Source organism: Nansenia antarctica (assembly GCF_963989245.1).
Source record: "Nansenia antarctica genome assembly, chromosome: 2".
Classification (NCBI taxonomy): Eukaryota; Metazoa; Chordata; class Actinopteri; order Argentiniformes; family Microstomatidae; genus Nansenia; species Nansenia antarctica.
Genome location: NC_137675.1, coordinates 30,730,312 through 30,743,158, shown reverse-complemented (window position 1 = coordinate 30,743,158; position 12,847 = coordinate 30,730,312). Strand labels below are relative to the sequence as shown.

At 49.6% G+C, this 12,847-nt stretch overlaps 1 protein-coding gene across 1 annotated transcript in view; it reads left to right on the top strand.

Annotated features, from left to right (window-relative positions):
* Positions 1-1,404: 1,404 nt before the first annotated feature.
* LOC308150110 (condensin complex subunit 3-like) overlaps positions 1,405-12,847 on the top strand; it is a gene marked incomplete at both ends in the record, with an annotated part of 18,734 nt that continues 7,291 nt past the window's right edge. Inside the window, 13 exons of the mRNA XM_080522975.1 lie at positions 1,405-1,512; positions 4,377-4,607; positions 5,428-5,656; positions 6,552-6,697; positions 6,910-6,994; positions 7,467-7,659; positions 8,147-8,296; positions 8,971-9,111; positions 9,513-9,636; positions 9,929-10,018; positions 10,950-11,135; positions 11,850-11,960; positions 12,713-12,832. Coding sequence (XP_080379101.1) covers positions 1,405-1,512; positions 4,377-4,607; positions 5,428-5,656; positions 6,552-6,697; positions 6,910-6,994; positions 7,467-7,659; positions 8,147-8,296; positions 8,971-9,111; positions 9,513-9,636; positions 9,929-10,018; positions 10,950-11,135; positions 11,850-11,960; positions 12,713-12,832 — 1,914 coding nt within the window. The remainder of the gene's footprint in view (positions 1,513-4,376; positions 4,608-5,427; positions 5,657-6,551; positions 6,698-6,909; positions 6,995-7,466; positions 7,660-8,146; positions 8,297-8,970; positions 9,112-9,512; positions 9,637-9,928; positions 10,019-10,949; positions 11,136-11,849; positions 11,961-12,712; positions 12,833-12,847) is intronic.

Below are 12,847 nucleotides of genomic sequence, written 5' to 3'. Positions count from 1 at the left end.
GACATGTAGTCACATGACCAGAGAGAACAACACACATGTAATCACATGACCAGAGAGAACAGACATGTAATCCCATGACCAGAGAGAACAGACATGTAATCACATGACCAGAGAGAACAGACATGTAGTCACATGACCAGAGAGAACAGACATGTAATCACATGACCAGAGAGAACAGACATGTAATCACATGACCAGAGAGAACAGACATGTAATCCCATGACCAGAGAGAACAGACATGTAATCACATGACCAGAGAGAACAGACATGTAGTCACATGACCAGAGAGAACAGACATGTAATCACATGACCAGAGAGAACAGACATGTAATCACATGACCAGAGAGAACAGACATGTAATCACATGACCAGAGAGAACAACACACATGTAATCACATGACCAGAGAGAACAGACATGTAATCACATGACCAGAGAGAACAGACATGTAATCACATGACCAGAGAGAACAGACATGTAATCACATGACCAGAGAGAACAGACATGTAATCACATGACCAGAGAGAACAACACACATGTAATCACATGACCAGAGAGAACAGACATGTAACAGATCTGTAGTGTCCCCCCACCCCCAGAGACAGATCTGTAGTGTCCCCCCACCCCCAGAGACAGATCTGTAGTGTCCCCCCACCCCCAGAGACAGATCTGTAGTGTCCCCCCACCCCCAGAGACAGATAAGATGTTTGTCTGTTTCTCGTATCCGGTGAGACCAGAGAGAGAGAGAGGCTAAGCTAAGGTGGGGTTGTGACATAAACTAGGCCTGCTAGCTAGCAGACAAAGGTATCGAAGGACTGTAGTTGTATTGCACGAGAGAAGTATGTTATGATATATATTTCAATACTGTGAACTGAAACTATGCAGCTTTAAACTAGTTCGCAGTAGGCCTAACTTTAGCTAGATTGGTAGTAGCCAACAGTAGTACCGGAACCACTGTGTTGTTGAGACGATCTAGCCGGTAAGAAAACAGCTTTGGACTTTGGATATAATCTCACTATAATAATAATAATAACCTTTATTTGTATAGCACTTTTCCTGCAAACGTTGCAGCTCAACGTGCTTTAACAAAATAAATAAATAATATAAGAATTACTATAAGATTTAATCAAGTAAGTACATTACATACAAATATATAGATTCATCAACTGACATTAATGTCATTTAAAGTCATTTTAAGGCAATATTAAAAAGATGGGTTTGACTTGAAAATATGTACTGAGGTTGCGTCCCTAATAAAAACTGGCAGTGCATTCCACAATCTGGTTGCATAAAATGAGAATGCAGCCTCACCAAATCTCTTCTTTTGTGCACGTGGTACACAGAGAAAACCATTGTAAGGCTGACAGCGCTTTCAAAAGTAACGTGTGCGTCCAGGAGAGTTAAAGATGGCGGCAGACGGAGACCTGGAGATCAAGGAGGCGTTCCAGCAGGCCCAGAAGGGCCACACCAACAGAGCCAAGCTGGTGGCCAGCCTCAAGGCCCGCTACAGCAAGGTAGGCAGGGTTCCCACGGGTCCTTGAAATCCTTGAAAGTTTGTGAATTTGAGAGAAAAAAAATCAAGGTCTTAAACGTTTTTGAAAATAGACATGGGTCATTGAAAGTGCTTGAATTCTCCTCTCTTCCTCCCTCTCTCTCTGTCTCTCTCTCTCTCCAACATTTTTTTTTTTCAAAAATGTTTTACTCTCGATGACGACCTGTCTCAAACTATGCCGTGTTGGGTCCTTGAATTTGAGGGAATTGAGTCTTGAAAGGTGCTTGAAAGGTGCTTGAATTTGATGTTTCAGAAGGTGTGGGAACCCTGGGTAGGTTGAATGATTGCATACATTTACATGTTTGGCATTTAGCAGACGCCTTATCGCAAAGCGACTTACAATCAATACATTTGACTAAGGAAGTGAATTATCAATTCACCAGTTCTAGCAGGAGGCGTAATCTAGCTCAGGCCCGGGGGCCACTTGCAGTCGTCGTGAAAACGTTTTTTTTTTTTTTGCTGGTGAGACAGTACAAGGGGGACACTGAAGAGACATAACAAGGGGGGCAGTAGAGTCTTAGGAGGCATAGTATTATATTATATTGGGGAAAAGCAGGTGTCTCAGGAGACGTAGTGCTGGGGGGTGTGGTAATAATTAATTAATTGATTGATTGATTTTTATTTGGGTAAAAAGTACAGACAGTACGTCCCAGAGGATGGCACGTAAAAGTACCGACTGAAACACTTGTTTACAAGGTGGTCCTCGTTTGGTAGACAAGAACAACAAAGACAACAACATACAAAAACAACACACCACCAAGAAACATACAAATAGCATACAATACACAAGAACATACAAAGAGCATACAATACACAAGAAACATACAAAGAGCATACAATACACAAGAAACATAAAGAGCATACAATAGACAAGAACATACAAAGAGCATACAATACACAAGAACATACAAAGAGCATAAAATACACAAGAACATACAAAGAGCATACAATACACAAGAACATACAAAGAGCATACAATACACAAGAACATACAAAGAGCATAAAATACACAAGAACATACAAAGAGCATACAATACACAAGAAACATACAAGATACAATCAGAATACAGTTTGTCATTTGGTCATTCATTCAGAGACACAGCCACTGCCTTCTCTCTATCGTCCAACACTGCAAATACTAGATTTATAATTTGTCTGCAAATTGTCCAAAAACGACAGGGGCTTATACAGCTTTTTACATTTGTATTTAACCTTTATTTATACAGGTAAAAAACACATTGAGCCCCAAGGGATCATTTTCAAGTGTGACCTGTTCACAGGCATACAACAACAACATCCACCACAAACAAATACAATACAAAACCTGGCCTACATAGTCTAAAACTAAACTAAAACTACATAGTCTGAAAATAAAACTAGTCTAAAACAGACTAAGATAGTCTAAAACTAATCTAAAACAGACTAAGATAGTCTAAAACTAATCTAAAACTAGACAGCTAAAGAGCTAGGGACAGGGAGGGGTCAGCAATGGGCAAAAGGGAAGGTCAACTCAATTGCAAGAACAAATCATAGACTTGCACTGTATGTCTCTCAACAAGAGCTTGAAACTGGAAAGAGGGATCAGATGAGACAGTTTCAGACTCTGCTGTAAAGAATTACAAGAGGAAGAGGCTGCAAATGAGAACGCCCTCTTGCCTTTCATGGTCCGGACCAAGGAGATGGAGCTTTGCCTAGTCTTTATGTCAGAGACTGTCTGCTCGTGATTGAACTGTTTTTGGGGACCTTATTGAGTCAAGCTGTGGGGCTCGTTTATTTATTTATTTTCTTACAAATTCAGCCCGAACACACTGGAGTTAACAAACGAATCAGGGGCTTTATTATTGATTTTGTCGCACCGCCGAATTCGATTCCATTGTTTTGAATGAGACCCAATGAGACAATGCACACGGCGTGCGATGCGATATTGTCGCACGACAACATTCGATTCTCCATTCACATTCATTCATTCATTGGTGTGAATTGAGAATCGAATGTTGTCGTGCGACAAAATCGCACGCCGTGTGCATTGGCCTTTATTCTGGTATTGAATGCATACCAATCGAGGCTGGTGGAGGTAGCTCATTGGAGGCTCATTGTGATGAGGTCAAACGTGTGTGACACCATTCTTCATTCCATTCTGTGCATTACCATGAGCCTGTCCTCCGATTTCTACCTCCACCAGCCTCCCCAGATTCATACATCATTGGTTACAGCCAGTTCACTACTAACAGAGCCTACACTGTTGATATTACTGAGGCTGCGTTCGTAAATTCGCTCTGGAAATCAGATCGGAACTCACGGAATGCCTCTTGTCCAATCAAATTACTTGGTCCCTTTATGACGTCGAACCCAGTGTGCGCTGCGGCGAATTTACGAACGCAGTGTGACTGAAAGAAAAAACCCTCACAATATTCTGTTTTTGATTTAAAAACCCCTTTTAATGTTGTTTTATAGGACCATGACTACTTGCCCCTAACCATTTCTTTACAAAACCAATTAAAATAGTGAATATTTTATACCACCGCTCATCCGTGATCAGACTTTGCTGAGGTGCTGGAACTGAAGAGTATCAAATAGAGTGGAAAATAACAGCATCAAACACTCAAATCTGTGCAAAAAAAACGTAGTTTATTGCAAGCTTTCAGTCATAGACCTTCTTCAGGCATATATATTAAAACACTCTATTGATGCTCTTCACTTCCATTCTTCAGAAACTAAACTACATTGTTTGAGTTTGGAGTGTGCGGAGGCTGTTTGCACTGTTTGCACTTGACAAAACCAATTAAAATAATGTGTTTTTGTTTTCACCATCCTGACGCTGTCTAGCTGGAGGACAAGACGGTGTTCCACCAGGAGTTCCTCCACTACCTGAAGTATGCCATGATCGTGTATAAGCGCGAGCCCGCGGTGGAGCACGTCATCGAGTTTGTGTCCAAGTTCGCCACGAGCTTCGAGTCTCCCCCGAAGGAGGGGGAGGAGGAGGAGGAGGAAGATGACGATGAGGAGGAGGAGGAGGAGCACCCTTTCCTGAGCTACATGTTCACCTTCCTGCTGGAGGTATTTTAACACAACACACACAGCCCTAACGCACACACACACACACACACACACACACACACAGCCCTAACGCATGCACGCGCACACACACACACACAGCCCTAACGCACGCACACACACACACACACAAACACAGCCCTGTCGCACGCACACACACACACACACACACAAACACAGCCCTAACGCACACACACACACACACACAGCCCTAACAAACACACACACACACACACACACACACACACACACAGCCCTAATGCACACACACACACACACACACACAGCCCTAACAAACACACACACACAGCCCTAACGCACGCACGCACGCGCACACACACACACACGCACACACACACAGCCCTAACGCACGCACACACACACACACACACACACACACACACAGCGGTCTATATTGAACAAGAATACTATGAACTACATGGTGAACATATCTCAGCGATGTTTCAGGATTTCTTTTTTTTTTTTTTTTCTCTTAACGTTCTCTCTATCCCTGTTCTCTCTCTCCCCCCCACCCTCATTCCTCCCTCACTCCATCTCTCCCCCACCCTCATCCCTCCCCCACCCTCATCCCTCCCCCCCCCTCCCTCCCTCTCTCTCTCCACCCTCATCCCTCCCTCCCCCACCCCCCTCCCTCCCTCTCTCTCTCCACCCTCATCCCTCCCTCCCTCCACCCTCATCCCACCCTCATCCCCTCCATCCCTCCCTCATCCCACCCTCATCCCCTCCATCCCTCCCTCCCTCCACCCTCATCCCACCCTCATCCCCTCCATCCCTCTCTCCCTCCCTCCGGCCGCCCCCTCAGTCCCACAAGGCCAACAGCCACGCGGTGCGTTTCCGCGTGTGTCAGCTGATCAACAAGCTGCTGGGCAGCATGGCGGAGAACGCCCAGATCGATGACGACCTGTTCGACAGCATCCACCAGGCCATGCTGCTCCGCGTCACCGACAAGTTCCCCAACATCCGCATCCAGGCCGCGCTCGCCATGACCCGCCTGCAGGAGCCCCAGAACCCAGACTGTCCCACCATTAAAGGTACTGACCGTCTGTCTGTCCCACCATTAAAGGTACTGACCGTCTGTCTGTCCCACCATTAAAGGTACTGACCGTCTGTCTGTCCCACCATTAAAGGTACTGACCGTCTGTCTGTCCCACCATTAAAGGTACTGACTGTCTGTCTGTCCCACCATTAAAGGTACTGTCTGTCTGTCTCACCATTAAAGGTACTGTCTGTCTGTCCCACCATTAAAGGTACTGACTGACTGTCCCACCATTAAAGGTACTGACTGTCTGTCCCACCATTAAAGGTACTGACCGTCTGTCCCACCATTAAAGGTACTGACTGACTGTCCCACCATTAAAGGTACTGACCGTCTGTCCCACCATTAAAGGTACTGTCTGTCTGTCCCACCATTAAAGGTACTGTTTGTCTGTCCCACCATTAAAGGTATTGACGTCTGTCCCACCATTAAAGGTACTGACTGACTGTCCCACCATTAAAGGTACTGACTGACTGTCCCACCATTAAAGGTACTGACTGACTGTCCCACCATTAAAGGTACTGTCTGTCTGTCCCACCATTAAAGGTACTGACCGACTGTCTCACCATTAAAGGTACTGACCGACTGTCTCACCATTAAAGGTACTGGAGGAGGAGGGGGGAGGGAGGGAGAGAGGGAGGGAGGAGGAGGAGGAGGGAGGGAGGAAGGGAGGGAGGAGGAGGAGGAGAGAGGAGGGAGGGAGGTGAGAGAGGAGGAGGGAGGGAGGGAGGTGAGAGAGGAGGAGGAGGGAGGGAGGGAGGTGAGAGAGGAGGAGGAGGTGAGAGAGGAGGTCTCTCTCCCTGCCTAGCCTACCTGTTGATCCTGGAGAATGACACACACACACACACACACTATAAACACACTGACCCTCCCTCCCTCCCTCCCTCTAGCCTACCTGTTGATCCTGGAGAATGACTCCAACGCAGAGGTGCGTCGTACGGTGCTGTCCTGCATCGCCCCCTCCGCCCTCACCCTCCCCAAGATACTCAAACGCACCAGGGACGTGAAGGAGAACGTCCGCAAGCTGGCCTACCAGGTACACACACTCACACACTCACACACTCACACACACACACACACACACACAAACACACAAACACACAAACACCAGGGACGTGAAGGAGAACGTCCGCAAGCTGGCCTACCAGGTACACACACACACACACACACGCACGCACGCGTTGGTAGTCTGGGTCAGGGAGAGTGAGGTTGTGTGTGTCTGTGTGTGTGTGTGTGTGTGTGTTTCAGGTTCTGGCTGAGAAGGTTCACGTCAAAGCTCTGCGCATCGCCCAGAGGGTCAGTCTGCTGCAGGAGGGCCTGCACGACTCCTCAGGTACTGTGTGTGTGTGTGTCTCTCTGTGTGTCTCTCTGTGTGTGTGTGTCTCTGGGTGTCTCTGTGTGTCTCTGGGTCTCTCTGTGTGTCTCTGTGTGTCTCTGTGTGTCTCTGTGTGTCTCTGGATGCCTCTGTGTCTCTGTGTGTCTCTGTGTGTCTGTATGTCTCTCTGTGTCTCTCTGTGTGTCTCTGTGTGTCTCTGTGTGTCTCTGTGTGTCTCTGTGTGTCTGTATGTCTCTCTGTGTGTCTCTGTGTGTCTCTGTGTGTATCTGTGTGTCTCTGGATGCCTCTGTGTGTCTGTATGTCTCTCTGTGTGTCTCTGTGTGTCTCTGTGTGTCTCTGTGAGTCTCTGTGTGTCTCTGTGTGTAGTATAGTTCTCCCCAGAGTAACCACGCTCTAACCGTCTCTTTAGGGTGCTGTATGTTGTCTAACGTGTGTGTGTGTGTGTGTGTGTGTGTGTGTGTGTGTGCAGAGCCGGTCAGGGAGGTGGTGCGCTCCTGCCTGCTGCCCGCCTGGCTGCGGCTGCTGCAGGGAGACGTGTTGGACCTGCTGCACAAGCTGGACGTGGAGAACTGCAGCCAGACGGCCCTGGACACGCTGAGCGCCCTGCTGTCCTCCTCCCCCCCCCAGGGGGCGCTGCAGGACGCCATAGGGCTGGGGGACAGGTACACACACACACACACACACACACACACACCCTGGACACGCTGAGCGCCCTGCTGTCGTCCTCCCCCCCCAGGGGGCGCTGCAGGACGCCATAGGGCTGGGGGACAGGTACACACACACACACCCCCAGGGCCTGCTGGAGGACGCCATAGGGCTGGGGGACAGGTACACACACACACACACACACACACACTGGAGGACACAAACACACACACACACAGACATACACTTGTAGACACATATTGAATGACACTAAAAGTTACTGATGTGATTGTGTTTTTCTGTGTGTGTGTCCCTCTCCCTGTGTATGTCTGTGTGTATTATGTCCCTGTGTGTGTGTGTGTGTGTATATGTCCCTCTGTGTGTGTGTGTCTGTGTCTGTGTCTGTGTGTGTGTGTGTGCCTGTGTGTGTGTGCCTGTGTGTGTGTCCCTGTGTGTGTGTGTGTGTGTGTATGTCTCTGTCCCTGTCCCTGTCCCTGTGTGTAGGAGGCTGATTCCGGTGGAGTCTCTGAGCTGTGAGCGGGTGCTGTGCTGGAGGGCTCTGTGTGAGCATGTGAAGGCCCAGGGAGACCAGGGGGAGGAGCTGCTGGAGCGCCTGCTGCCTGACGCTGCCACCTACGCTGACTACCTGTCTGGGTAACACACCTCTATACACCTTAATACACACAACACACCTCCTAACACACCCTAACACCTACGCTGACTACCTGTCTGGGTAACAAACCTATACACACACCTAACACACCCTAACACACCTCCTAACACACCTAACACCTACGCTGACTACCTGTCTGGGTAACACACCTATACACACACCTAACACACCCTAACACACCTCCTAACACACCCTAACACACCTCCTAACACACCTAACACCTACGCTGACTACCTGTCTGGGTAACACACCGTAATACACATTAATACACCTTAATACACACCTAACACATACCTAACACACCTAACACACACCCTAACACACCTCCGAACACACCCTAACACCTACGCTGACTACCTGTCTGGGTAACACACCTATACACACACCTTAATACACCTTAATACACACCCTAACACTCACCTAACACATCCTAACACACCCTGCCATCTACGCTGACTACCTGTCTGGGTAACACACCTTCACCTCTCTGTCTTCTGGCTAACACTGCCTATGGTGGTGTTATAACCATGTTATAAGTTATAACCATGCAGGTACCTGAAGGGAGGTGTTATAACCATGCAGGTACCTGAAGGGTGGTGTTATAACCATGCAGGTACCTGAAGGGAGGTGTTATAACCATGTTATAACCATGCAGGTACCTGAAGGGTGTTCCAGTGATGTCGGAGGAGCAGCGAGCGGACTTCACCCAGCTGGAGATGGTGATGACCAAGGAGTTCATCTCCCAACAGCTCATCCACCTGACTGGTTGTCTGGACACCAACGAGGAGGGGGGGAGGTGAGAGGGGGGGGAGGAGGAGGGAGGGGGGGAGGAGGGAGGGAGGGAGGAGGAGGGAGGTGAGAGGAGGAGGAGGAGGAGGGGAGGTGAGAGAGGAGGAGGAGGAGGAGGAGGAGGGGAGAGGGAGGTGAGAGAGGAGGGAGAGAGGGGGGAGGAGGAGGTGAGAGGGGAGGAGGGGGAGGGAGGAGGGGGAGGGAGGGATGGGTCAGAGCTGATCTGTATGTCACTGTAGGTCTGGTCTGCGTCCACCACACTGCTGGACAAAGTGACAACGATCGTTAGCGAACGAACTAACGAAGTTAGCAGTTGGCCCTGTTCTGCGTGACTACTCTGACTACTGTTCCCATGATGCTGTTCTGCGTCACTACTCTGACTACTGTTCCCATGATACTGTGCTGCAGGAGGCGTGTCCTGGCGGTGCTGCAGGAGATGTTGGGGCTCCCAGAGACGCCCCCCTCCCTGGTGTCCCTCCTCACCCAGAAGCTGCTCAGCCTGTTCCCTGACGACACGAGACGCACGCAGGCCGTGAGTCACACACACTCACACACACTCACACACACACACACACGCACATACACACACTCACACACACACACACACACACACACACACACACACACACACACACTTACACACACACACACACACACACACACACACACACACACACACTTACACACACGCACTCACACACACTTACACACACACACACTCTCACACACACACACACACACACACACACACGCACACACACACAGACATAGGGTACAATGTGTGTGTGTGTGTGTGTGTGTGTGTGTGTGTGTGTGGTCGCCAGGTGGCTGAGATCATCTCTGACGTGAGGGAGCCCATCGTGGCCGTCAGCCAGCCTGTGGACGAGAACGAGCACCGCAGGAGACAAGTCAAGGTGAGAGAACCAGGAACCAGGAACCTAGAACCAGGAACCTAGAACCAGGAACCTAGAACCAGGAACCTAGAACCAGCAACCTAGAACCAGGGGAACCTAGAATCAGGAACCTAGAACCAGCAACCTAGAACCAGGGAAACCTAGAACCAGCAACCTAGAACCAGGGGAACCTAGAACCAGCAACCTAGAACCAGGGGAACCTAGAACCAGCAACCTAGAACCAGGAACCTAGAATCAAAGAAAGATTTGCGGAAGGAAGTGGTTGCTTATTTCATTTCATTTCAAGCCTTTATTTCATCTCTGGGACCTGAGGGAGACCCTCGTGTTGGGTGGGCCGAGTGTCCAGGATGATCACTGCAACACAGTAAACACATAAACATGCACAGTGCAACAATACAAAACACAATGGACCAATCAAGGCAGGTGCAGATAGATATGCAGTGGTCCCTAGTCAGGACTCAGGAGTGTGGAGCAGCCAATAAGAAGGCAGTCTTTCCATGCTCTGTACGCATACTGGGGACCTTTAGAGTAAGCCAGTTATTTGATCGGGTGAGTTAAGGGCCAATATTCTGACTTCAAATATTGGCAAATTCCCAAGCAGCGCCTTATAAATAAACAGATACCAAGGCCTTATAAATAAACAGATACCAAGGCCTATTTCGCCTGGTTGCTGATATGAACCTGTAAACAGATGCAGGAGTTTAAACGGAACCCAGGTTCAAGACCAACACAGAGGCTGATGCTCTCTCCATCCCTCCATCCATCCCTCCCTCCCTCCCTCTGCGCGCTTTGCTGCCCCAACTCTCTACCCCCCCCCCCCCCTTCCTTCTTCCTCTTGCTCCCTCTTTTTTGAACCCTTCCCCCCTCTCTCTCTCTCTCTCTCTCTCTCTCTCTCTCTTCCTCTCCCCCCCCCCCCCCCCCCGTGGTCCAGCTGGCGGAGGTGATGGTGCGTATCCTGGAGGCCAAAGAGGGCTTGGAGGAGAGCGTGGCGGCCCAGGACTTCAGCGCCGCGGCCCAGCTGAAGGAGACCGTCCGGGGCCTGGAGGAGCACCGGGCCGCCCTGCTGCTGGAGTTCCAGGAGAGCTGCCAGACGGACAAGGACACGCGCGTGGAGAGGGTACGCACGCAGGGACGCAGAGAGAGAGAGAGAGAGAGAGAGAGAGAGAGAGAGAGAGAGAGGGAGGGGGACAGAGAGACAGAGAGAGAGACAGAGAGACAGAGAGAGAGAGAGGGAGGGAGTGGGACAGAGAGACAGAGAGAGAGAGAGAGCTGCTGCTGGAGGCCCAGGAGACGCACGTGGAGAAGGTACGCACGCAGGGACGCATGGACACACCCCGCAGAGAGGGAGAGAGAGAAGGGGAGAGGGAGGGAGAGAGAGAGAGAGGGACAGACAGAGAGAGAGAGAGAGAGGGACAGAGAGAGGGAGGGGGGGGAGATAGAGAGAGAGAGAGGGAGGGGGGGAGGGAGGGGAGAGAGAGAGAGAGAGAGGGAGAGAGAGAGAGAAAGGGAGAGAGAGAGCGAGGGACAGAGAGAGAGAGGGAGAGTGGGAGAAATGCAGCGACTGCGGCAGTTACATTCATCATGTCATTGCTCCCCATCAGATATGTCGCCTTAAGATTGCACATGATCGACCGCCCGCCAACACACACACACCACACACACACACACACACACACACACACACCCTGCAGACGTTACTCAAAGTAATGTATGTCTAAATGAATGTTTGTCTAAATACAACTGTAAACTATGGAATTAGGATGAACTGTGTGTGTGTGTGTGTGTGTGTGTGTGTGTGTGTGTGTGTGTGTGTGTGTGTGTGTGTGTGTAGACAGACCCAGACACCATGCTGCGGTGCCTGACCATGTGTGCTGAGCTGCTGAAGCTGATGAACATGAAGACCCGCATGGGGCCGACCATGACCGCCATCACCTCCTCTCTGGTACACACACACACACACCACCACCACACACACACACACACACACACACACACACACCCCACCATGACCGCCATCACCTCCTCTCTGGTACACACACACACACACACACACACACACACACACCCCACCATGACCGCCATCACCTCCTCTCTGGTACACACACACACACACACACACACACACACACCACCATGACCGCCATCACCTCCTCTCTGGTACACACACACACACACACACACACACACACACACACACACCCCAACTACCCTGACTGGGTAAAATTGATCATAATAAGCCTGGATTTTCCTTTAGAGACGTTGATGGAATACCCCCCAGTTTCATGTCATTACATTCAAATCAAACGTTATGCGTACTGCACACAAATACAATTGAATGGCCGATACAAAAACAATTGATAAAAAAAGAAAATGATATAAGAAAACAAAGGAAGGTTATAAACGTTAGTCAGAGGTAGCAGTAAAGATAAAGAGCTCGAGAGAACTGTGTTGATTTGAACCCCTGCTTTCTTCCCTGTCTCTCTCCTCTCTCTCTCTCTCTCTCTTTCTCTCTCTCTTCTCTCTCTCTCTTCTCTCTCTCTCTAACTCTCTCTTTCTCTCTCTCTAACCCTCTCTCTTCTCTCTCTCTCTTCTCTCTCTCTCTAACTCTCTCTCTTCTCTCTCTCTCTAACTCTCTCTCTCTCCCCACTCTCTCTCTCTCCCCACTCTCTCTCTCTCCCTCCCTCTCTCTCTCAGATCCTGCCCAGTATAGCCAACGCCCAGCCCAACGTTCGCAACATGGCTGTTGTGTGTCTGGGTACCTGCGCTCTGCACAGCAAAGAGCTGGCTACCACACACCTGGTGCTGCTACTGCAGGTAACACACACACAC